General features: G+C 41.4%; 2 protein-coding genes across 4 annotated transcripts in view; one reads left to right on the forward strand and one right to left on the reverse strand.

Moving 5' to 3' along the window:
• ARSK (arylsulfatase family member K) overlaps positions 1–11,858 on the reverse strand; it is a 43,521-nt gene extending 31,663 nt beyond the window's left edge. For all 3 annotated transcript variants that reach the window (XM_066339932.1, XM_066339934.1, XM_066339933.1), the window contains exon 1: positions 11,604–11,858. In XM_066339932.1, coding sequence (XP_066196029.1) covers positions 11,604–11,741 — 138 coding nt within the window. In that variant the 5' untranslated portion in view covers positions 11,742–11,858. The remainder of the gene's footprint in view (positions 1–11,603) is intronic.
• A 116-nt stretch (positions 11,859–11,974) lies between these two features.
• Positions 11,975–26,477, forward strand: part of SKIC3 (SKI3 subunit of superkiller complex) — a 45,595-nt gene continuing 31,092 nt past the window's right edge. The window contains exons 1-11 of the mRNA XM_066339929.1: positions 11,975–12,047; positions 13,279–13,376; positions 13,878–14,021; positions 15,063–15,154; positions 15,899–15,974; positions 17,454–17,594; positions 19,912–20,010; positions 20,110–20,218; positions 21,972–22,112; positions 23,547–23,648; positions 26,337–26,470. Coding sequence (XP_066196026.1) covers positions 13,287–13,376; positions 13,878–14,021; positions 15,063–15,154; positions 15,899–15,974; positions 17,454–17,594; positions 19,912–20,010; positions 20,110–20,218; positions 21,972–22,112; positions 23,547–23,648; positions 26,337–26,470 — 1,128 coding nt within the window. The 5' untranslated portion in view covers positions 11,975–12,047; positions 13,279–13,286. The remainder of the gene's footprint in view (positions 12,048–13,278; positions 13,377–13,877; positions 14,022–15,062; positions 15,155–15,898; positions 15,975–17,453; positions 17,595–19,911; positions 20,011–20,109; positions 20,219–21,971; positions 22,113–23,546; positions 23,649–26,336; positions 26,471–26,477) is intronic.

Raw genomic sequence — 26,477 nt, forward strand, 5'->3', positions numbered from 1 at the left:
TGTTTGCGGGCAGTGGCAGCTACTGTGCTACTGATACAAGAAGCCAGGAAGCTCACGATGGGAAGACATATTGATGTCTTCGTGCCACACATGGTAACCACGGTCCTGGAGCAGAAAGGAGGCCACTGGCTCTCTCCAAGTCGAATGATAAAATTTCAGGTAACCCTGACCGAGCAGGATGATGTGACACTAAAAACAACTAACCTTTTGAATCCAGCCTCGTTTCTAGGTACCACAGCTGAGGAAGGTCCACTGGAACATGACTGCATAGAGGTGATTGAGTATACCTATTCAGCAAGAGCAGACCTGAAAGATACTCCTCTGGAGCAACCAGAATGGGAACTCTTCACGGATGGAAGCAGCTTTGTGGAAAATGGAATGAGATACGCTGGATGTGCGGTAACCACAATTAACACAGTGGTGGAAGCAAAAGCATTACCACCTAATACATCTGCCCAGAGGGCAGAGCTGATTGCATTAACCAGAGCATTAGAACTGAGTGAGGGGAAAGCAGTCAACATATGGACTGACTCCAAATATGCCTTCGGAGTAGTGCATGTACACGGAGCATTATGGAAAGAGAGAGGACTACTGTCCTCCCAAGGAACACATATTAAACATCAAGATGCAGTCCTACAACTGATAAACGCAGTACAAAAACCCAAACAAGTAGCAATCATGCACTGCAAGGCACATCAATCGGGCAGTTCTAAAATTTGTGAAGGGAATCGAAAAGCAGATTGGACAGCCCGTCAGGTGGCACGGGAAGTACAGAAATGGCCTTGATTCCGTCAAAACTTAATGTCTCTCAATTCAATTTACCTTCCAAGCCAAAGTACACAAAAGAAGATGACAGACTGGCACATCTGCTGAAGGCACAGAAGAATGCAGAACGGTGGTATGTAACCACACAAGGGCAAATAGTGGTACCCCCCTTGGTAATGAGAGAAATTTTATAAATAAGACATAATGAGTGTCATTGGGGTGCAGAGGCATTGGTAAAATCGCTGAGGCGATATATAGTCTCGGTACAGATGCAAACAATGGCAAAATCAGTAATGTCAAAATGTGAGATATGCTTAAAGAATAATCCAGTGGCCAGACGACAGGCACAGCTAGGAAGAATTCGAGTAGGTATAGAACCAGGAGATTATTGGCAGGTAGATTTTGCAGAATTACCAAGAACTCGAGGATATAAGTATTTGATAGTAGGGGTTGACACATTTTCTGGATGGCCAGAAGCCCTTCCCTGTCGCACCAATCAAGCAAAAGAAACAGTTAAGTGGTTAATACAAGAGATTATTCCCAGATTCGGGGTGCCTATAGGGATATCATCAGATAGAGGCCCACATTTTATAGCCAAGGTGGTACAAGAGGTAAGTAGATTACTGGGAATCTCTTGGGACCTCCATACTCCGTGGAGAACCCAGTCAAGTGGACAGGTGGAAAGGATGAACCAGACATTGAAGAGGCAGCTTAGTAAGATATGTCAGGAAGCCAAATTGCAATGGCCACAAGCATTACCAATAGCATTGCTAAGGATTCGAATAAAACCTAAGAGTGGAATGTCAGTCAGCCCCTATGAGATATTGTATGGGAAGCCATATGAATCTCCAGACCCCAATCCAAATGTACATGTTACAGGGAAACAGGATGTGTATAATTATGTTCTGTCTCTTGGGAAAACTTTAGCACAGCTCCGGGGCGCCCTCCTGTGGAACAGACCACTGAGCCTTGAGAATCCGGTCCACGATATCAAACCAGGAGACGAGGTGTACTTCAAGACCTGGGATGAAGAGCCATTAAAGGAGAAGTGGACTGGTCCGCATCAAGTACTGCTAACCACCTTTACAGCCGTCAAAGTGGCCGGAGTGGAACCTTGGATACACTACACCCGAGTGAAGAAAGTCCCTCGTGGAGCTGTGTCGTGGGCTGCGCAAGCTGTAGGACCAACAAAGCTGAAGATAAGACGTCTGTAACTGTTTTCAATGGTGTCAGTAACTATGCTCGTTTGGGGGTTAATGTTAACTTTATGTATTTTAATGTTACCATTAGGAATTACTTTGGGATATGGAATGCACGGAGGTCTACCAATTGCTCTTCATTCTAAAGTGAAGAGAGAGGTACAAACAGGAACACAGGTAATAGAAGCTCCTAATACGATTCAAGTTGAAAATGTGATGATTGGATTGATCAAAGACTTTGCCAAAATGCAAAACACCACTAGAATAACAGCCTGCCTGCCAATACCGAAGGCAGCAGGGGATCCAGTAAGTTGGGGAATCATAACATCAAAACTACCTAATATAAAAGAGAACAAAACAGTTAATGTAAACAGGTAACAGAAAATGTGACAGGAAACCCGTTAGTGTGGAAGTGTGAAGAAAAGGAGTGGAAAGGATTAGAACACTGGGATAGTGCATGGTCTGTGGGTATATTTCAGAGGTTCCGATATATGGCAAGCACTCCTTGGTGCATTAAATGGAAAGGCCCTGAAAATGAAACAGATCCAGCGATAGTAAACACTGGTACTGCTAGCAGAAAAGAAACAGCAAAAGTAAATTGGTGGACATGTGATAAGATTTATGACTGCACCTCTGACGACCTGGAGGTAAAACAATGGTCACCTTTAGCTGTAGCCTTGCAAGTTGGTTGTGCTTGCAGAGGAATCAAACACAAACAGGGCAAAATCGCACTCAGGATCATAGTAGAATGTAGTAAGAGTACAGTCCAAAGTCCAGGACAGTTTGTGTGGGCAACAAGTGATGGTGCTTGGACAACACACTTGCCAGTAGACGGGGAGGTAAAGGAAATCACTCTGGGTCTCCCCACCTTATGCCCAATCTGGAAAAAGTCCCCATTTAATGGGAGCCGTGAGCTCCTGCAGATAGGAACAAAACAAGGTGTCTCGAATAATCAAAATCAAGATGACACCTGGCAAGAACCCTCTAGTGGAATAAAATTCGGGTGGGCCCTGGAATCTCTGTTTGGTCCTGTTGCAAATTATCAAAATAGGGAAATGCTGTATAAGATCACGGGTCAGGTAAACAGATTAGCAAGAGTTGCACGAGAAGGATTTAGTGAACTAAATATGCAGTTACAAGCTACCACCAAAATGACTTTACAAAATCGATTAGCCTTAGATATGTTACTCCTGAAAGAACATGGAGTGTGTGGATATTTAAAAGGACGAATTGACCATTGCTGCATCCACATCCCAAATGTAACAACAAATATAGAACATGATATTAGCCAATTAGGACAAATAGAACATGAGGTCCAAGAAGAACAAAAGGATTTAGCTACTACTTGGTTAGACAAAGTTTTTAAAGGATTAGGATTGAATATTAATTCATGGGTGAAATCTATTCTTGAAAATTTAATAATTTTACTGATTATGTTTCTAGTGATTTGGTTAGTTTATAGGATCCTAAAAGGAGAAATACAAAGAAGAACATCCTGGAACAGAACAATAATGAAGGCGCTGACACGAGACAAGACTGCACCTTCAGCACCTCCGCCCTGCACTAATGAAGCCCACATCAACCATGGATTCGAAGCTGAACATCCAGTATAGAAGATGAATGGACTGTACTGAATGAAAGCATTTACACTTAGTAGATTTAAAGTGAAATACTTTCAAAGGGGGGAATGTTAGGATAGGGTTAATAATTTCGGTTACCAGAGAAGCCGGGAATAGAGTCTCCGCTTCACTGCAACCAGGTGTTGCTTTCATTGTTTTAACCAAATCAAGTATAACTCTGCTTGGGTAACCGGGATGGGGGGAGAAGGAGAAGATTGGGACGGCTTGTATTTGGAAACTAGGTCGGGTGAAACTGTACCTAATCATCATAAGATAGATGATCGAATTGTAATGATTTTTGGTAGCTGAACATGATTATTATTTCAAACTAGAATCGTAAAAGAAGATATTTACAAAATTCATGCTTGGATGTATACAATAGAACAATGTAGGCTTAATGATTAACATAGAGTTATGTAATGAAATGGTATAATACGGGGCCCTTCTTGGACCCTCGTTGGAGCTGGATTTGGGTTTGTACCCCGGCTCCCAGAGCTCTTCAATAAAGCACCTCATAATCATTCCGGTGGTTATGTGTTTTCCTCGCTAACACAGCCAATGACACCATTCTAGACGGAACTGAGGCCAGGCAAATGAGATCACTGTCCCGGGATGTGGTCATTGACCAGGGAATTGAAAAAACCCAAAAAACTCTCAGCCTCTGGCAGCGACTGCTAACAAGTGTGAAAGACAGATACCTTTGTAAAGAAGACCTCCTAGTGCACCAAGGAAAATGGAACACAATAGAACAAGGTATCCAATGCCTAAGGGAATTGGCTGTGCTGGAGATCATTTTTGCAGAAGATGAGAGATTTCCTAAGAGCCCAGATGATGTCCAGTGCACATCACAGATGTGGTTGAGATTTGCACGGCTTGGACCAAAGATGTACTCACGTTACCTGGCAACACTGCAATGGAGAGAAGGTGAGGACAAGGTGGGTGTCCTGGCTAATAAACAAAGGATTTACGAGGACACTGTCACCGCCCCAGTTCGTGCCCATGTCTCATCTGTGGAAACAAGACTGGCTGAGCAAGTCAGGAACTTAATTGAAAAAAGCCATCAGAAACTGAAAAAAGAACTTAAGGAAGAAATTTACAATATCTCACCAGAGCCGACGAGAGTCTCTGCGATTAGGAGCAGGCGTCCCCCAGCCAGGGAGAGAGGATACACACCCCGAGGTAACCTTTGGTCTTTTCTTCGGGAGCATGGAGAAGATATGAAGAAGTGGGATGGAAAACCCACCTCCTCCTTAGCAGCCCAGGTACGTGAACTGAAAAGAGAAATACCTACCACAAAAAGCTCATCTAGAATCAGTGTTGCTCCGGTCTCTCGTGCACAGAACTCCAGCCGGTACAGGAATGATGATACGACTGATCCTCTTGAAGGGACCTCAGCAACATATTTACAGGAAGAGAACAACGTATGCGATGACCAGGAATAGGGGGGCCCTGCCTCTAGCCAGGAAGAGGAAAGGGACAATCGGATCTACTGGACTGTGTGGATCCGATGGCCTGGCACATCTGACCCACAAAAATATACGGCATTGGTTGACACTGGGGCCCAATGTACCATGATGCCATCAAGATATGTAGGAACAGAACCCATTTCTATTACAGGAGTAACAGGAGGGTCCCAAGAACTGACTGTATTAGAGGCTGAAGTGAGTTTAACTGGGAACGAGTGGCAGAAACACCCTATCGCAACTGGCCCAGAGGCCCCATGCATCCTCCGCATAGACTATCTCAGGAATGGATATTTCAAAGATCCAAAAGGATATCGTTGGGCTTTTGGAATAGCCGCAGTAGTGAAAGAAGACATCAGACAGTTGAATACTTTGCCTGGTCTCTCAGATGACCCCTCTGCTGTGGGACTGCTGAAAGTTGAAAACAACGAGTACCAATTGCCACAGCAACAGTACACCGTCGGCAATACCGCACTGACAGAGACTCTGTGATTCCCATACATGAGATGATCCGTAAACTAGAAAGCCAAGGGGTGGTCAGTAAGGCCCGTTCACCTTTCAACAGCCTGATTTGGCCGGTGCGTAAGTCCAGTGGAGAATGGAGGCTGACGGTGGATTACCGTGGTCTGAATGAAGTCACGCCACCACTGAGCGCTGCTGTGCCAGACATGTTAGAGCTTCAGTACGAGCTGGAGTCCAAAGCAGCAAAGTGGTATGCAACCATTGATATCGCCAATGCCTTCTTCTCCATTCCTTTGGCAGCGGAGTGCAGACCTCAGTTTGCCTTCACCTGGAGGGGCGTGCAGTACACCTGGAACCGACTGCCCCAGGGGTGGAAACACAGCCCCACGATCTGCCATGGACTGATCCAATCTGCACTGGAAAAGGGTGAGGCTCCAGACCATCTGCAGTACATTGATGACATCATCATATGGGGGAATACACCAGAGAAGGTCTTCAAGAAAGGAGAGGAAATTATCCAAATTCTGCTGAAAGCTGGTTTTGCCATTAAAAGAAGCAAGGTTAAGGGACCAGCTCAAGAAATCCAGTTCTTGGGGGTCAAATGGCAAGATGGTCGTCGCCAAATCCCCACAGAGATAATCAACAAAATCACAGCCATGTCTGCACCTACCAACAAAAAGGAAACACAAGCTTTCCTAGGTGCCATAGGCTTTTGGAGGATGCGCATTCCTGAGTACAGTCAGATCGTGAGCCCTCTCTACTTGGCGACCCGCAAGAAGAATGATTTCCACTGGGGGCCTGAACAGCAACAAGCTTTTGTTCAGATCAAGCAAGAGATTGCTCATGCAGTAGCCCTGAGCCCAGTCAGGACGGGACCAGATGTGAGGAATGTGCTTTACTCCGCAGCTGGAAACAATGGTTTGTCTTGGAGCCTTTGGCAGAAGGTGCCTGGGGAGACTCGAGGCCGACCATTGGGATTCTGGAGCCGAAGTTACAGAGGCTCCGAAGCCAACTACACTCCCACAGAGAAGGAGATCTTGGCCGCCTATGAAGGAGTTCAAGCCGCCTCAGAAGTGATTGGCACTGAAACACAGCTGCTTTTGGCACCCCGACTACCAGTGCTGGGGTGGATGTTTAAGGGAAAGGTTCCTTCCACACATCATGCCACCGATACCACATGGAGCAAATGGATTGCCCTCATTACACAGCGCGCCCGCATTGGAAACCCAAATCGCCCTGGGATTCTGGAAGTTATAACGAACTGGCCGGAAGGTGAAACTTTTGGATTATCATCTGAAGAAGAAGAAGGAGAAAAGCAAGTAACACATGCTGAGGAAGCCCCACCATATAATGAGCTACCGGAGACTGAAAGATGATATGCTCTGTTCACTGATGGCTCCTGCCGAATTGTAGGAGCTAACCGGAAATGGAAAGCTGCAGCATGGAGCCCCACACGACAAGTTGCACAAGCTACCGAGAGACAAGGTGGATCGAGTCAAGTTGCAGAGCTTAAAGCTGTCCAGCTGGCTTTGGAAATTGCTGAACGAGAAAAGTGGCCGAGGCTCTATCTCTACACTGACTCATGGATGGTAGCTAATGCTCTGTGGGGATGGCTGAATCGCTGGAAAAAGGCCAATTGGCAGCGCAGAGGAAAACCCATCTGGGCTGCTGACATTTGGCAAGACATCGCCGCCCGAGTAGAGAGGCTGACCGTGAAGGTTCGACATGTGGATGCGCATATACCCAAAAGCCGGGCTGATGAGGAGCATCGCAACAACGAGCAGGTAGACAAAGCTGCCAAGGTGAAAGTATCACAAGTGGATCTAGATTGGCAGCACAAGGGAGAATTATTCCTAGCTCCTTGGGCCCATGATGCCTCTGGTCATCAGGGAAGAAATGCAACGTATCGATGGGCCCGTGACCGAGGGCTGGACCTCACTATAAACAACATCTCACAAGTCATCCACAGCTGTGAAACCTGCGCTGCAATCAAACAGGCCAAGCGAATGAAGCCTCTGTGGTATGGTGGACGATGGCTGAAGTACAGGTACGGGGAAGCCTGGCAAATTGACTATATCACCCTTCCCCAAACATGCCAAGGAAAGCGGTACGTGCTGACCATGGTAGAAGTCACCACTGGATGGCTGGAAACCCACCCTGTGCCTCATGCCACTGCCCGGAACACCATCCTGGGCCTTGAAAAACAAATCCTGTGGAGACATGGCACCCCGAGAGAATTGAGTCGGACAATGGGACCCATTTCAAGAACAACCTTATAAACACCTGGGCTAGAGAACATGGTATTGAATGGATATACCACATTCCTTATCATGCACCAGCTGCTGGGAAAGTTGAACAGTGCAATGGACTATTAAAGACTGCCCTGAAGGCACTTGGTGGGGGAACCTTCAAGAATTGGGAACTAAACTTGGCCAAAGCCACATGGATGGTCAACACCCGAGGGTCTATCAATCGAAGTGGTCCTGCCCAGTCTGAACCCTTACACACAGCGGATGGAGACAAAGTACTTGTGGTACACATGAAGGGCATTTTAGGAAAGAGTGTTTGGATTAATCCCACTTCAGGCAAAGGCAGACCCGTCCATGGGATTGTCTTTGCTCAAGGACCTGGCTACACTTGGTGGGTAATGCAGAAAGATGGAGAAACCCGTTGTGTACCACAGGGAGACTTAATTTTAAGTGAGAGCAGTGTGTAAGGTTTCATTCTGTATGTATATATGCATTCATCTGTAAGAATGTATTGATTTAGGTATGTTGTAGATGGTAATAGAATAAGGGGTGGATTGTCCTGGGTTGTAGTTTAGGATGTATTCTATCACCATCTTCAGTTAATGGCCCATCAATGCCTTTTGCATGACTCAGAGATAACTCCCTCAGAGAGTTATCTCTCTCTTTAATGGGCCATTAAGGCTCTCTCCCATGACTCATCATCCCATTGTGAGATGCTCCGCCCATGGGGAAGAGCCAAGCAGTCTCACCTGGATATAAGCTGGGATTTGGGACAGTAGAAGCAGCCCTCACCCACTGGATTCCCAGAGGACTGGAGCTACCAGACCTTTCTACAAGATTTCTGTTTCAGGAAGACCACCTCGTCTGGACTGTTTCCATCACCCTGATCAGGTTGTATTCTGACTCTGTCAGTGGTTTTTCTTTTTGTATTTATTTTATTTTATTCTATTTTATTTTCCTTTTCTTCTCATTAAATTTTATTCCTGACTTAGAGCCTCTTACTTGGTTTGTTTTCAAACCACAACATTTGGTTTCTGGCAGAAATACTCCTGGATAACCCAGCATTGTAGAAAGTCACTTTATTTGGCAACAGCAGGGCTAACTGTGGCATCCCAGCCCCTGAAATCAGCTCATATCAGACCATGCTAAATGAGCAATCACCTAATTTTGTATACTACCACAAATGGCATATGGAACAAGCACTCAGTAATAAATAATAAAACTGGAAATAAAGCTGTAATACACAATAGGCACTTGAATGAAACTTTGGGCTGAAAGTGTTCTTTAGAAAGCTGTCCCAGTTCTAGCCAGGATAGGGTTTGTTTTTGCAAGTAGCCAGGAGAGGACAAAGCTAAGACATGGAGGTTATTGTGTACCAGCTCATGTCATTTTCCAGGAATAGGGGAAGGGTCCCTTCCAGGTCACGGTGGTGTGGCAGCAGTCAGGTACTGTCGGGCTCTGCATAGTATAGTGGTGAGCATTTCAGATGCGAATTGCTCACCTCTCTTGTACATTTTTGTTATTAATGTTGTTGCTGTTACTGCTCTAGTAAACTGTTCTAGTTCTGCTGTTTATAGTAAATTGTCCTTACCCGAACCCAAGACCTTTATCCTTTGTGTTCCTTCTCTAGCCTGCCTCAGAGGAATGGGAGGGGGACAGAGGAGCAAGTAAGTGGCACATGGCTTGGAATGATTTCAGTGGGAACACTAAATTGGAGAATACCATTCCTGAGCCATGACAAAAGTACACAACTGCTATACAGTCCTGTCAACAACACTTAAGTGTTGTTAAGTTTCTCCAACAAAGTCTTGGAGACTGGTCAAAGCTGTTTGAACAGCAGGATACAAGAGTTTCTTCTACTGATACCATATTCAAAGACACAGCAGCAAAAGAACTCTATATACTTTTTATCACAGTATGCTTAGACACACATGATTGTTGTGTCTACAGATGACACATTTTGCCAGGAAACCTTTGGAATAGCACAATGCCTGATATGAGACAGCAGCAGAAAGCTAGCTAGTTCTGCAGGCCAAACACAATAGAGCATCACTGAGAAGAAAATTTTTGTCCCACTCGGCAAAATAGGTGTGACTCCTTCATAGGCAGTAACATAACAAAGGCAGGCACAATTTCTAATAAAAGTCCAGACCTTTTAACAGCCTGCAGGACCTTAACTTTTCTTCCAGAAAAACTGTTCGTTTCAACAGTACCCAATCCTTCCTATTTTCTACTAGTGATGCAATCAAAATGGCTCATCTTCAAATCTATCTCAAAAAAAAGCTAACACGACATATTTCTTTTCCTACATTTTTCTTTGTATGCACTACGTAAATATGACACTTTTTAAAAACAGCACCTTGTTCTTAATTGCTTACACAAGAATTCCACAAACATTGTGGGTTTTACCCTTCTTTTTTGTACGGTTTACGTCATTAACCCCTGTAATATCGTTTACGAAAATCTTCCTGCTTAAAGCAGACATATAAAAGCTCACTTAAGGTTTGTCTGCAGCCTCTGCTAGCTTCTGGGTATAAATGGACATTGACTAACCCTCAAGACCTTAAATATTGTAATTTTAAAGTATTTAAATACTGTAATTTTAACTATTGGTAAATTGACTTTCAGTAAAAGCTGAAAATTTGGAGAATAATTATCCATTATTTTGGAATATTAAGAGAGAAGATTAACTGAAAACAAAATTAACAGATAATAGAGTCAAAGGATGGAAAGTCAATAAGGAGTTATTATATTAATGAAGAAGGAGTTATTTCTTTATCTTTGAAACCACAACGAATGTGTTTAAAGACAGGGTTTGAAAAAAGATAATACATGTTTACCAAGTATTTAAGAAAAAATCATCCCAAGAAAAACAGGCAGCAGGCAAGAGGCCAAGTTCTTTTATCTGTACAGTCAAGGATGGAAGCCCAGGTAGGCTAACTTCCTTAGTAGTGAAAGAGAAGTGATGAAATTTGAAAGCACTAGAGCTTAACACCATGGAGCTTATGTTTGATTCCACAACAAGGAGTGTTCAGATGGGTTAGAGAAACCAAGGCTCCTCAGAGTAAAGCATACATCAAAGCATTTCCAGTGTGCTGGGTGGGCACAGTGAGAAAACTGTGAAGACACACTCAAGGATTAGTATTTGTGAGTGTAAAAATTTCTATATGTCTGAGCGTTAACCCAAATATGTTAATAAATCACAATAATAAAGCCGCTACATGCCTACTGCTATAGACACACGTGTGACGAGTTTATTGCGTTGTTTTACCTCGTAAGAGTCTCAGAAAACCAGTATTTGATGCCAAATAAATCAATACTTTAATCTGTGATTACAGAAATTCTCCATCCATTTATTGTGGACATTTAACATTCTTAGGATTTACAACGGGAAGGATAATAGCGACCTTGCTGGCCATTAGGCTTTTCAAGGCAACAGAAGAGCGTTCACTTCACACACCAGCCCTGTTCCAGTGGCGGCTGCCCTGACAGAGAGTCCTGCTGGCAAGCACTCCTCCCGGGTGACCAGCTGGATCACACCAGACCCTGGGAGCCACCTGCGCAGCCGTTTTCGGCTGCCGCAGTGCCGCTGATGAGAGCACAGCGCACCCGTCTGGGAAGCGGGCCACGTTTGGTTTGGACCACCGGGGTGACCACCGGGGTGCGGCCGCCCCGCCACCGCCCTCCCGCGCCGCGGGGGTCCGGCCCAAGTAACTCCCGTTTGCGCATGCCCGCGTCCAGAGCGCCGCGGTGCCTCATCCTCGGTAGTTCCGTTCCGGCCACGGCCGAGGATTTCCCCGCTCTGTCTTACCTGTCAGGGTGCCCTTCCACGCCCTGGTCACTCACCAAGGAGTCGCAGGCCACCAGCACCACGTTATATCGCGACTGGTTCCCGGGGGCGGCGGGCCGCGGCCTTGCTCCCGCCACGGCGGCCATGAGGAGCAGCGCCAGCGCGGCTCGCCCTAGCGGCCCGCAGTCTCGCATCGCCCCGCCACCGTGGCCCCCAGCTCCCGAACCGAGAGGAGCAGCAGCTCCGAAAGCAGATTCCGGGGCTCTGGCCACAGCGTGAGACTTGGCACCGCCGACGTTACCCGCTCACTTTGGCCTACAACTCCCACGGTGCCCCGGGCGGCGGCCTGCAATTCCCAGCGTGCCCCGGGGGATGGGAACTACATCTCCCGCAGTGCCCCGAGGTAAAATGGAGGTTGGCCTGGGGCGTCGCTGCCCCGTCATCGGCGTGCGCATGTGGCCGGGCGGCGGCTGAGGTGGCGGAGGTGGCGGTGGCTGAAGGTGCGGCAGGAGCGGATGGCGGGTGGCGACGCGCCGTGGTGGCCTGACTCGGTCCGCCGCGCCTTTTCCTGGGGGGGCTGCGGGCGTGGACGTGGCTCCCCAGGCGGTCCGTGGGCCCGGACGCCGTCCGCAGGCCCCGGACCCCACCCGCAGGCCGGGCTGGATGGCCTCGCTCTGGGGGCCGGCAGTCTCCCCGGTGTCCAGGTTTGCGCCGAAGTGGTGTTTTGCCTGTAGGTGACTGTGCAGCTCATGCTGGGCAGTGCTCCCGATGGGGTTCGCTCGTGATGGCCGAGACATCTCTTCCCTCGTAGGAAGCAAATTTATCTCCAGGAGCTGCTGAGCAATGCTAGTATGACTGATTTCTTTATAGGTTCTGAAGGAATCTTTAAAATTCGGTGTCATTCCATGTATTTTCATTGCTAATTCAACCATTCCTTTATTTTTGCTTTGCAGCTCCTAAAAAGGTTTTTGTTTTTCAGCTGGTTGCTTTTTTTCGTCTTTTTGAGTGCTGACACCAGCACTGTTGTTTCTCAGTCTCGGCAGCTTTGACTGTAGTGTTTCTAAAGCTCATTTGGTGTACACCATACACCAGACCAGTGCATTATGTTTTATGTTGTAAAGCGTGGATGCCTCTTTGCTGTGTCCTTAAATGCTTTTTTTTTTTTTTTTTTTTTGATTCATGGCTCTAGTCAGAAGCAGAGCCTGCCATAAGTGTGCGTGAAGGGGAAGGAGCAGGGTGGGCCACACCGGAGTGTAGGTGACAGATGGCCGTGGTGCTGCCGTAGAATGCACACAAGAAAGAGCCCTGATTCTTAGCAGCGACTGGAATACATTTCTCGGGGACTCGGGATCTTAAACACGGTTCACTGATGAGTTTCTTTTTATAGGGAAGCTACTGTGTGTTGGGTGTTTTCTTCCAAGTCTAGCTACTGGCTCTTGAAACAGCTCTTCTCTTCCTTATATTTGTCTTAACCTGTAAAAAGGTTTCATTCTTGGATAGCTACTTTGTATCATTTAACTGCTTGGAATAGTGACTGAATCCTGCATTGAATTCAGTGAGTAGTTTTAATCATGTCATTTTTATAATCAGTTTCTAGTGCTGTATGCATTTTGGCATACTGCACTATATTTCTCTGTTTAAAATAACCTTTGTGCAATAAAGGCATAAGCATTTTCTATGTGTCTGAATATCTTTTTTTACAAGAACTGATGATACATCCTTTGTATTTAGCAGGCACAATGTCAAATAAAGAGGTGAAGGCAGCATTAAAGAGTGCTAGAGATGCAATAAGAAATAAAGAGTATAAGGAGGCCTTAAAACATTGCAAGGTAATTAATTTTATACTTGGAAGATAAGTTTGGGGCTTTTTGCACATTTGGTTTTTTTTTCCCCATACTGCCACAGCTGTATAATGGTGCAGAGTGTAGACTACTTTGCTGATGTGATAGTTGAGATGGATTTTTAGATTTAACTTAACTGATTATTTGTGTTGGTTGGCAGCATGTGAACTTTCATCCCCCTTCATTTTGGATTTGCTTACATGTGGCAGTAAGAGTATTAAGTCTAGAATAATAGAGATAAGAATCCATTTCTAATCCAGACCTCATAGGAGTGCTTTAATTGCTGAGCTGCAGATACAGCTCAACACTTCAGGTATGAAGCATCTTCTGGCATAAGTAACTGAATTTACTAATCTCAGCATCTTCCTTAAAATGACTTCTAATCTTGCCATATTAAGTAATCCAGCAAACTGTAGTGATAAAGCTCAGTACATGGATCTATAAGTTACATTTCTTTCATCAGTTTTGCTTAAAACTGTGTCTTTTTAGGCAGTCTTGAAGCAAGAAAAAAATAACTACAATGCTTGGGTATTCATTGGCCTCGCAGCTGCTGAGTTAGAGCAGCCTGATCAGGCCAAAGGGGCATACAAGAAGGCTATTGAACTTGAACCAAACCAGTTACTGGCATGGCAGGTATGTGAATGTCCACTTTTGTTTCTCTCAAAAGTATCCCTATGGAGTTAAATACAGGAGTAAAGAGTTAAGACTTGTATCTTGTTTTCTTGAAGCCCTTAAGTTCCACAGAAGCTTTGGAGTAGAAGAGGTTCCTCTTAGTTGTGTGTCCAGTGTAAAACCATGGTGAACTTTATTTTCAGTATATTTGAGCTTCTGTTTCTTGTGTAGACTACGCAGCTGTGAGACGTGCAAGAGAGAACACGAATTGAAACAAATAGGGTTAATTTGTCCCTGTAAAAATGTCTAAGCTTGTAGCTTAAGAAACCCTTGGTAGTTCTTCTCTTACGGAGAGAAAATGTTTCATCTGGTGATGTGTTTTTCCAGCTTTCAGCATCAAGTGGATTGTTAATGAGTGTTGTTGTTACTTGAAAGCAAGTGTGCATTTAAAATAGCTGTGCGGTGTGTGCATTACAGCCTATTGTAATACAGATTTACAACCTACAGTTTTGTTATTTATTGATTCATGGAACATAAGGAACATAATTTCATATTAAATCTGCTCCTGATAACTACAATCACTGTTTTTCTAAGATAATAACATTCTTACTATTTTCAGTATAAATGCTATTTTAAAGTATAACTGTTGGGGCCTGAATTCAGTGTGTGTTGGCATTTCCTCACTTTTGCAATTAGATTCTGGCTTTCTTGATACAATGCTTGGGTATATATATATAATATTATCTATTTATTATATTATTTATATATATTATCATATGGCTTTGTGAACTTTTATATTGTCTTTTGTGCAGACAAGATCATGTAAAATACACAAGTTTCAAATAATTGTTGGTATTAGTTAAGAAAGTGAAGAAAGCTTTTCACTTAATACAAGTACATTGGATGGGCTGTGCAGAATTCTGCACAGTGATTACTGTCTTAACACTTGACCCCACTGAAGGCAATGGAGTATTTTTTATATGCAGAACAGGTAACATTCTCATGAAACATAAGCATTGTCATCAAATCTTACTTCATTTATTTTTTGGGTTTTTTCTTAAGGGATTAGCAAATTTGTATGAGAAACCCAACCAAACAGATGTCAAAGGAGACTTAGCAGATGTTTACCAAAAGCTCTTGGAACTCTATGAAAGGTAAAGGACATGGAATGCCATAAGTTCAGTCTTAAGATTTCTAGTTCAGTGATTAAGGTTTCTAATCGGTGCTATACAGTGTAATATTTGGCTTTTTAAAGCCCTCTCCGAACATCAGTGGTTCGGCCATTTTGCTAAAGTTTTCTCTACTTAGGTAAGGTTTCTTTCTTGTGTCCATTTTGGTGGAGCAAAAACTCTCTTAGTTTACATGTACTTGAAGCTAGTAGTTTAGAGAATTCCATATTATCCTATTCCTGTCTAAACGCAGTGTCTTGAAGCATTTATCTCTGATAGTTCATTGCCTGCATTAGTGAAAAGATTAAAGATGACAGAGTATGTGTTGTGCAATTCATAGAGGCACAGTTTTAAACAAATCTAACTCAGCTGTCACTGTAGCTGACTGGGGTGTTTGAGTGTTCCCTCATTTTGAAAACTGATCAAAAAGTCCCTGAAAGTTGTTGGGGTATTTTTGTGTGTGTGTTTTGTTTGTTTGTTTGTTTGGGTTGTTGGTTTGTTTGTTTGTTTGGGGTTTTTTGTTTGTTTTCTTTTGGTTTTTTGTTTTTTGTTTTTTGGGTTTTTTTTAAGAGCAGCAATTAGTAAAACTGCTAGGGTGATTTGTAGTATTTATTCTAAATATTAGTTTGACAACTGAACTTACTGAAAATTATTTGTCAGGATTTGAGAAACTTTACACTGCTATATGAAAATCTTGGCTTGTTTTGGGGGGATTTTCTTCCTTTCTAGTGGTGACAAGCAGAAATGGTGTGATGTATGTAACAAGCTTGTGGAGCTGTACCATCAAGAAAAGAAGTATTTAGAGGTAGGTCAAGCACTTTTTCTTCTAATAGTAATTTTCCACTTGATCTAACTACCTGTCATCAAGGAATCCCCACTCTTTGGGGCCACAGATCTGCTTGTGGACCACAACCAGGAAGAACTGATTTTAACTGTATTTTTCTTTTCCACTTGGTGAGATTTGGATGCAATCCATTTAACTGACAGAACTGGCAAAGAATATTAGTATTGAGACTGAAAGGGCGGAATATCATTCTTCCGTTGTGTTTGTAGAAGTCAGCAATGGTATCAAATGCACATTTACATGCAGTGTGTGTGAGTCAGGTGTCCTTTGCCTGCTTTGCCAGTGCTTGGTGTTTGATGAGCTTTTCACTGGAGGTGTGATCACTTCATAGGCTCTTACTGAGTCTTCATTCTAGAGGGTAAGGTGGGATATATACACAACCTGAACTTGATTGCATGTGTTTTATGTACTGCATTCCCAGCACAATGACAAGGGCACAAAAAGCACCTTCAGAGCAACACAAGTTTTCCAGAAATCATTATGACACTAGCCAGTACCATGAGGTGGAGTTGTTAAATGCCTATGTGGTTCAACAGTAATGTTTCCTGCAATCTCTGTAATATTGTTACAGAATGTATATGTTGGAGGTATGCTGTTCACTTTTCCTTTGCTCTTTGAAAAAACTGTCTTCTTATATGGTGATGAATGATCCTCCTCCATGTCATTTTCCCGTCTTTCCTCCAGCAATGGGAGATGAAAAATTTTACATAGCACAGAGTGTGGGGCCAAAGACTATTAATTAGCTCCAAAGCCTCATTGTATACCACCCTCATAAACTAAAATAATGCTAATAGTTTAGCATATGAAGATGTGCTTACTCCATAAGGAGCAAGAAACTGAAGTTGGTCTTCAGGGTCCTATTTTTTTTTCTGTTTCTGTTGACTTTTCTACACTGGAATTTCAGTGTGGACTACTACTTTTGTTTTCTTTCTGTATATAGTGCTCTAGATCTTTAAGTCTACTTTTACTGTTAATTTCCTCTGGGAACCAGAGTCAGAATTCAAATACTCTTGATGTTCTCAACCTTACTTACTGTATATTGGAAGGTGGAGACGTCCCACACAATGCTTTGGGACTTGCTATTTATCTAGTCAGGAAGCAGAAGATAACTAGAGAACATCTGGCTTAGGAATGCAGCCGCAGCCAAAATGAGTATAAAAAGACTGAAACAGGGGCGGGTTTTATGGTAATAAGCGATTATAATGTGTGTAGTGACTTGTATAGGCAACGCACTTGCAGAGGATTAGAATGCACTCTAGGTGGAGCAGTCCCCCATGCATCCCTCACCCAGTAAATAATGGTGACTGTTTAAAGCAACATTGGTGTTAAAGAGTTTATTCACCCACTTTTCAGTAAATTTTGCTGGCAAGTTGACTACTTATATAATATTTTCAGCTCTTGAAAGAGTTAACAGCATGGGTCATTTGTTCTTGTTGACAGGTGGCTGAAACTTGGCAGAAACTAATAAGGATGAAACAGGAGGAAGGTGCAGAAAAGACAGAGCTTCATCAGCTTTGGAAGAAGATGATCCAATTACTGAAAGATAGTACAAGGAACCAGGATAATAAGATTGGGCAGTTGGTAATGTTTCTCACTCCTTGTTTAGCTAGGTACATATAAATGTACAGTTCAACTAGTAATTGAAGCCTGTTTGTCTGAGCTGACTGTCTCAATGCTCAGAGGTACTAAGCTTCTGAGGAAAAGGTGGGCAGTTTTACTTTCTGACAAAAACAGCAACTGTGCAGCACCCTGAGATGAGCCTTAGGTGTAATGAGTCACCTAAATTCTTCATAAATTGTTCTAGCATGGTTCATTCCACAGAGTGTCATCTTTCAGTAAGTCTCCTGCAGCATGGATCCTTTTCTTGCTCTCAGATATTCTCACTCATTTCTCTGCCTGTAATCATTGTTGCACTCATTTCTTCCCCTTCTTGAGCCTGTTACCTCAGAGGCACCACCAGCATTGCTGATGCTGTCGACCTCAGCCAGCAGCATGTCTGTCTTGAAGCCAGCTGGTATCAGCTCTGTTGGACATGGGGGAAATTTGTAGCAGCTTGGGTTCTCATAAAACCCACCCCACTTAGCCTCCCACTAGCAAAGATTGGCCACACAAAACCAATACATTTCACACCAAAACCATATGTTTCAGTCCTTCATGTCCTGCATTTCTCATAGGCTTGTTATTTCAGATGCATTGTAAAGTCACCTGTAGCAGATGCAGATGAAAGCAGCCTGAAAGCAGATGAAAGTGCAGTTATGTCACATGAATCAATAATTTCTTTAAGAAAATAATAGTTTGAAGGTTATTGCAAAAAACCACGAAGTACCTGTAAACATTGCCAAGTCTACAATCACAGCTAAATACAAGCTTCAAAAGTTCTTCAAAACAGCAAACTTCTCTCTGCTTTCATCCAAGTTGGAAGAGATGGCTTTTCCACTTTCTTGTACCTATTCTTTATCCTAGATAGGAATATTTTGGCTCAAATTTTGTTTTCTCATCTAGGTGTTAAGCTTTAGCTTCTTGGGAAAGTGTCAAGGATGATTGAAACCAAACAGAGTGATCATGAATTGTTCTCACTCTTTGTTCTCTGTGGACAAAGTTAATTTTGATTATCTGTTCTTGGAAAATGAACTTCCTTCAGCATGAAAGGTGGAAATTTCTCATCCCCAGTCTGCTTGATGGCACTATTTCAGAAAGGAGAAAATGCAAATTGAAATAATTTCAGCCGGCAGAAAATTGAATCTGAATCTCTACTTTTAAGAAGACAAAGGCTTTAACTTATGAACTAGTGTTGAAAAGGGGTGCTGCAGCAGCACTGTTTTCTTTTTTGGAAAGAAAAAATAGCTTGATAATATTTTTAAAATGTCATAAACATCAGGAATAGGTTTCACATGCAAATCTAGTTTACTGCAGTTTTGAGTAAATCACCTGAATCTGGAAGGATGTGGACCTGAAGGCAACGCACTTCAGTACTTCTGTAGTGACAAGTTGTTTACAACTTTTTGTTTAGCATGCTTGTTTACAAGCCTGCACTCTGGTGCCTGTGTTTCCCAATATGTAAACAGTTAAGGAAAAAAAAAAAAAAGACTAGACTTCTAGACCAGAGTAGAGAGAAGGGCTGACAGCTAACCTTACAGGATAGTAGCCTAATTTCCTTCTTTGAATTGGAATTAGATTTGAAGAAGAATGTATGTTCTTAAAAATTTTACCTTCCTTGTACCATCTTATGTTATGTGGCAGCATATTACTCCTTCATCTTGTACTAGACAATTTATATGCTTTAGATGCTGAGTGCTGCTTCGTGATAACTTACTTCATGACTTTTTCTGTTCATAGCACTAGTGTAAACTTAATGAGTAAGATCTAGGTAATAACATGTATTGCTATCCACTTTAATAAGTATCCACTTTACAACAGAGGGCCTGGAAGGCATGTCCTCTAAGGCAGATGGTAATTTTGGGTTTTCCTAGTTTGGAGGAGACTGAGGGATGCCCTCTAATGTCTGCAGCTTTCTTAACAGGGGAAGTGGAGAGGGAGGCACTGAGCTATTCTTTCTAGCATCTAGTGATAGAATGTGTGGGACTGGTTCACAGAACTTGATATGAGGCAGCATTTCTTTATTAAAAGGGTGGTCAGACATTGAAGCAGCCTTCCTAGAGAATCAGTTGATGCCCCAGATCTACCAGTGTTCAAGAGGCACTTGGTCAATGCCCTTAATAACATCCTTTAGCTTTTGGTCAGATCTGAAGTGCTGAGGCATGTATACTAGATGGCTGTTGCATGTTCCTTCCAACTGAAATACTCTATTCTGGGAAGATAACATGTGCCTAGATTAGGGTTTTTTGCACTCCTGTGACAAATAGGAAAAAATTCCTGCAACAAATTTTTGTTATTTCAGCTTTTGACTGCATTTGAACATGCCCTGCACTCTGCTGACACTGTTCCTGGTGAAGACCACCAAAATCTTTACAAAGACTTCATACAGTGCTTGATAAAAGTAAGACTATGTTCAAGTGCCTTTCTCATAAGAAAATAGATGTATTGTTTCACATCTGAGAACTCACACAGATAACTGTTCACTTTTTTCCCTTTCAAGTTTCCTCACGAAGTGGCTAGGTTGGAAAAGGCTTGTCATGATATGATGGCTTTGTACCCTACTGTGAGTTACCCTTTGGAAGTACTTTGCTTGCATTTTGTTCAGTCAGGTGAGTAGGACGGATTTAGGCATTTCTGGGGCTTAAATTTTTTAAATAGTTGGTTTTGTGACAATCTGTTTACTAGTTTTTACCTTTCACAAAGAGTGTACAAGTACACTCTTTACTTCTGTGTTATGTTTCTGGAAATAAGGTGTTTGGTCCTATGACTTGTCATTTCCTAGCCCTGTAACTGTGTAGTGACTCTTAAGTGACAAAAAACTCCCGTGAGTTAAGTCCAACTCTTTGAAGTCTCGAAGTTATTTGAAAAGCACCTCTCCAGCTAAATGAAGATTGGCTTCTTGACCTTTTAAGGAAAAATGAAAAGGTGCTAGCCAGTGTTCTGAGGTTCACGATGGACTGCACTTAGGTTATTCTTGACACAGATTATCTTTCATCACAGAAAACAAACAACAAAAAAACCATATAAACAGTTGTGAAACTTTGTTAGAAAGTGTGCCTTGTGAATACGGAATAAACAGATCAGTTTAGATATGTCTTCTGAGTAGAAAAGGAGAATCTTTGAGGGGGAAAATCTAAAACAGGGTGTGTTCAGAATGCAGGGGTCTGAAACTGTGCATTACTATTTTGAGTCCTTTGCTAAACAATGTTTAATAAAAACATAGTAGTGTTGGACACTTTCTCATAATTTTCAATGGTAGTTACTAGATTTTATCTTATTGCTTAAGGCGTCAGAAGCTGATTTTATTTCTTTTTTAAGGAAAGAAACCAAATTAAAAAAAAAACCCTCTAGAAATAACTTTCAGCTCAGGTAGAAGAAGACCTTTTCTTGTTTTGAAAAAATGGAATAATGTGGCAAAATAAAAAAGTGAGAATTTTTCACTTTGTTTTGAAAGTATGAGAACAAATGAGGTAGAGACTCAAACATTTGTAAAGTGTTTGAAAATGCTTTACATTTTAGAGAAACGGGTAGAAACTAATTTTCAAAGGAAAAGGTTAATTGCAGTTCTTGTATACTAGCACTCTGGCAACATCTCACTATCCTATAAGCTTCTTGGAGGGGGAAGGATGCTGCTTAAGTTTTAGTAAGGTGTTTGTTTAGGTCTGAATCATATGTTTCAGTCTCATAGGCTTGTTATTTCAGATGTATTGTAAAGTCACCTTTAGTAGATGCAGATGAAAGCAGCTGTTATGTCACATGAATCAATAGTTTCTTTAAGAAAAGAATTTTGAAGGTTGAAGAAAATCAGTTTGAAGGTTGTTGCAGCAAGTCACAAAGTACCTGTAAACATTACCAAGTGTACAATCACAGCTAAATACATGCATCAAAAGTTAGTGGTATCAGTTAAAATTAAACTAAAACATTAAAATATATATGGTTTCATGGCAAGGTAGTTTCAGCAAGCTTATGACAGCAAATTGGTAGGTACACAATGTCTCATCTGGAAGGAAATGATTTTGATTTATTTGTGACAGATTTTGACATGTGGGCATTCAGCTGAACTTACATGAAAAGCATGAAGAAATTAATATTTAATAATACAGGAAGTATACCTGAAGTAATTTAGCAAGAGCAGTTATTCAGATTTCAGACTGTCAGTTTATTTTGTTTCATGGTACTGAGTATTTAGATTACTTCTTGGGTTTTGTGGGTTTTTTTATGGGATAGAGGATAAGTGTGTGGTGTCTTTGGAAAATCACTTTGACCTTGAAGGATAAGGATCATTTACACAGATAAGGTAAGCTGTTCCAGTTGTTTTTTTTAATCTAAAATCCTGCAAAATATGTCTTTTTCTAAAACCAGGTACTTTGTCGGAAGAGACCCTGCACTGTTTCTCTCGGCTTTTGGAGATGGATGCAAACAGTGGTCCAGGCATAATTTGTTTTGGTATAAAATGCCTCAAAGAAAATAAATACAAGGAGGCTGTTATGAGTCTTACTGAAGGTAAATGTGTAATGTGAGATGTAAGTAGCCTGTAAATTGAATACCAACTTTAGTTTATGTTGAAAAGTTAGAGAATCTTATACTTGCATATTAGGTTGCAAATTCTAAGACCAGCTAGATTTTAAAAGGAGCTGAACACTTTGCTTATGTTGAGATTTTTTAAATATAGCTTTAAGTATAACGTTTCTAAAGCTTTTAAATTGTATTATAGCCAGTTCTGTAGTGTTCTAGGGTGAACTATTTTTAATCCTACTGTTATTGAGGAAATAACTGTATGAAACACTAAATGGAGGAATAGCAGTAAATGAAGGAATGTGGAGTTTATGCAGTAAAATGTAATGCAAATTCCCTAGTGGAGTCACTGCATTTCTCTGCCTTACCGAAAGTGACTTTTCACTGAAGTTACTTGATTTTGAAACCTCTTTTAACACTTATATTGGGTAAAGACTTATATTGAGCATCTTAGAGAGAAATATTGTAAGAGTTTCTTTCTTTTTTGTTGTTGTTTTACAGTAACCATATTTGCTGAAGACTTGGCTTACTCATTAACTTGCTTGTATTGAAATGGCAAAACTCTCTCCACAGTACTCATAAATATATTAGTGAGAAAATGAGACTTCCCACTCTCACTGTGCTGCTGTGGCAGTATATAGTGAAACTGGGTAAATAATTGGGATGTAAGCATTCACGTAAGCATTCAGTCAGACTGTGCTGTGGTGTCCTGCATCCATTCTTCAAGGTTTAGAATAAGATTGTTTCTGAAGTGGAATTTTGGAATATTCTACAGTGAAATAACATGCTGCCTAAAGTATGAAACAAAAGTTTGATGTGCCTAAGAGCACATGAAGGGAAAGAAGTGTTCCTTGGAAAACAAATTCTTCTGGCTTAAATGGCCATTGTATGTTTTCACAAAGGATAGTATTTAATTTTAATTAATATTAAGTTGTTTTTCTCTTTTTACTTTTACACATAGAGTTTACTTACAACAGAGAGAATGCCAGACAAGGCTCTTGGTATAATGTGTAAATGCACAGAGTTTGGAAATAATGTCTGCTCCAACAAGCCATGTGTTTGCATCTTCAGCATTGAGGTGTCCAGGCATTACATAGTTATATGTCAGAAGACAGAAATTCAGTTCTATTGGTAAATCTTTTAAGTAAGGCAGGTTCATCAGAAAGTTTTAGTATAAGTAATGTTATATATACATTATCTATAACAAAATTAAACCTAATTTACATGTGTTCTAGTTTTTGCCTCATTGCATGGAAGTCTCTATGTCCAAAACAATCTAAAATAAGACTCAGAAAAAATTACTGCAAGTCTTACTATCTGATTGGTAATGTGATTTTGGTGGCATTATATGGAAATAAAGTGTCTACTAGCTACAGTGTCTTCGCAACCCCAAGTAAAGTGTCTTTTTTAAACTCTTACTAGGTTTGCAGAAGACTAACCAGTGTCCAGCAGCCTGGTGTTATCTTGCAGAGGCACAGGTGAAAATCCATGAACACAGGAATGCTGTCCTGTCCTGCAATCAAGGTAACTGCCTGCAAATTAAAAGAACACTGCAGAGCTATGCTGCTTTATATACTGCAGCCAACATGGCCTTTGTGTGGTAGGTCTGAGTTAGTAGTAGTCACAGTCCATTGCTTTTTGCAGTCTCAAGCTTGTGCTGCTTCTCTTGGTTTATGACAGCTGAAAAACTCCTTATGCTGCTTAGTCTCAGCAACAGAAAATGCTTGGCTGAGTGGATCCAGAAAGCTGTCTGATGGTTAATGTTTAGGTTTACATGTTCTGGTGTGCTGCTTCTGCTGGTGATTCACCAATGCTGGCAAGCAACAGATTGCCTGAAACCACAAGGGTAGATGTCGCAAATATTTAGCCTGGTAGGTATCATATTTCAACCTGAAAAACAATTTTTTTGTCAAGTTAGTGTAAAATGCAGAAATGGTGCATAGTACAGCTGCATCTGAAGAAACTCACTTAGTGTAAAACTTCATTGGTGCTAGCTGACAGTGAGGGCAGTTACTGTGATCTAGTGATGCATATATCAGCTGAACAGAGCCACCCTCTGATGGTTATAAATGAAGGGGCAGTGAGAGTAGACTTTTTGTGTGGCAGGGACAAATACAGTGAAAATTTGCTCAAGAAAGACTTGAAGAAGTAAAAGTATACAGACCTTGCCAAAAAATCATGGGAAATCAAGGGAAAACACTTGCTGGTGAGGGAAATTCAAAAAACCTGTAAATTTGGGTGGAAGAAAAAGGAAAACTGAACAAAATAGGTAAAAAAGAAATTTTTTGGAGAAAGAATAAAAATGAGGTATTACCTTTCCCATCTACATTCAGTGTGGAAGAGCTCAGAGTAACTTGATACCATGACCTTTTTTTTCAGCTGCTTGATCTAACAATTTGTCTGTAATTAATAACAATGTGTGTAAAACAAGACAAGGAAACATAACATTGAGCAACTATGAGATACTAACTTGAGATTTGACTGAGGAAGATAAAGATGAAAATGCTGAAATTTTAAGGGGTTTCCATAACTGCTTGCTGAAACTGTCTTGGCACCCAAATGGTTGGAAGTAGGTAGCACAGCTCTGAATTTTAAGAAGGGTTCTAGCAAAGTTCAGGGAAACTGCTGACAGGTCTGGTGTATTTAGTGGTTGAAATAGTTAAAACTGAGTTAAAGAATTTATGTAAAAATATTTTGGAGTAGACAGCATGGCCTTTTAAAAGTTGCTTATTTAGAGCTACTTCAAGGAACTTATGAGCTTATAGATAAAGGAGATTTACTGATGGTGATTGGTAAGATTCCTTACTTGACTATTAAGGAAACTGAATAGCCTTGAGTTAAGAAGTTTTAACATTGAGTGTTGATTTTTTTTTTTTTTAAAGTAAGTGAAGAAGTAGGGCACAGTATAAAAATTATGTCTGTTTTCAGGCTGGAAGGAGGCATCCCTGACATTTTCCCTGATACCTGTGCTGTTTATGAATGCTGAGTAATAGTGTTAAGACAAAATGTTAAGACTCTAGAATTTTATTTGTTATTTTAAATGCAGAATGATAGAGTTGTGGGAAGAAGTGTTTTCACAAAGCTACCCTAAACTCTTACTGAAGAAGAGTGCAGAAGGTCCTCATGGGGTATGAAAAAATAAAACTGTTTATCTCCTCTGTGATGCTTTACAGGCAAGTCAAATATTAGCAATTTCAGAGAAAGGAATGGTTAGTGAAACATGCCATCTACATACCATGGTTTTAAGAACTTCAGCAACATCATAAAACCTGTGTGTAGTTTTGGTAAATATCCACTCCATCTCAAAGGGAAAACAAGAGTAGAAGTTAATGGACTAGAAATAAGTTTGATCAAATGGATTTAAAAATGCAGCATATGAGAACAAGTAAATAGTCTGTCAAGTTCTTTTCCAGCCTGGAGAAGAGATAATTTTGAACTCTGTGTAGATGCAAATGATGTGGAATATAAAGATCAAGTGTTTTGTTTTCCTGTGTGAGGTCTGGCTAGTGCCAAATGCAACCAAAATGTCAAGCTCAGAGCAAACAAAACAGGTTTTGTTTTTCAATGGAAGAATTTAAGTTCCTTGCTAAAAGATGCTGTTGATTCAGAAATTTTTCTTGAGTCCAAACCTGTGTGAAAAGTTGGAGACAATTTTGGGGAAACATTGCTTGTCCTGTCCTAGTAGCTGTATCAAATGAAACAAAATCTCATCATAAATGAAGATAAATAAATACAATTAATTGAGTTAGGCAGGAAGTTCTTGCCTTTGAAGAGTGATGATGTTCAATGGAGATGCTTTCAGTCTCTGAGGTGAGATGATACTGTGTATTCAAAAAGTAATCAGAACTGCAATAAAGGATACAAAGTAACTTTTGTACAGGCACCAAAATGAGCTTGTTTATTCATCGGTCATTGTTTCTTTAGAGCTCCAATGAGGAAAATGTTAGCATTTCATTTGTAAGGCCAGCAGCTAGAAAGCAATCAGTATCCACGCATTGGAGCTGACCTCCTAGAACGGACTTAATTTTTAAACTTTAATGAATAGCAATTTTACAGGACAATTTCTTATATATGGAGGAGAGCAGTCTGAATGGTGTTTTGTTAGACAGAAAAATTGTAATTAACTGAATTTTTAAAATACTTGGAAGAATGCTGCTCTCTGTACTTTTTCTTTTATCTTTTAACCTGATGAAAGGTTCTTCTTGTCAACAGCTCTTGAAGCTCTTGGAACTCCTGAGGGTCCTAATTTTCAGTGGAAGAACCTTGCCCTTCAGTTGAAAGCAGAGATTTTGATTAAAATAGCTGATGCTGATGCTGCAGAAGAAGCCATTAAAGCACTTGAGCAGGTATTTT

This window comes from Sylvia atricapilla, chromosome Z (assembly GCF_009819655.1).
Source record: "Sylvia atricapilla isolate bSylAtr1 chromosome Z, bSylAtr1.pri, whole genome shotgun sequence".
NCBI lineage: Eukaryota > Metazoa > Chordata > Aves > Passeriformes > Sylviidae > Sylvia > Sylvia atricapilla.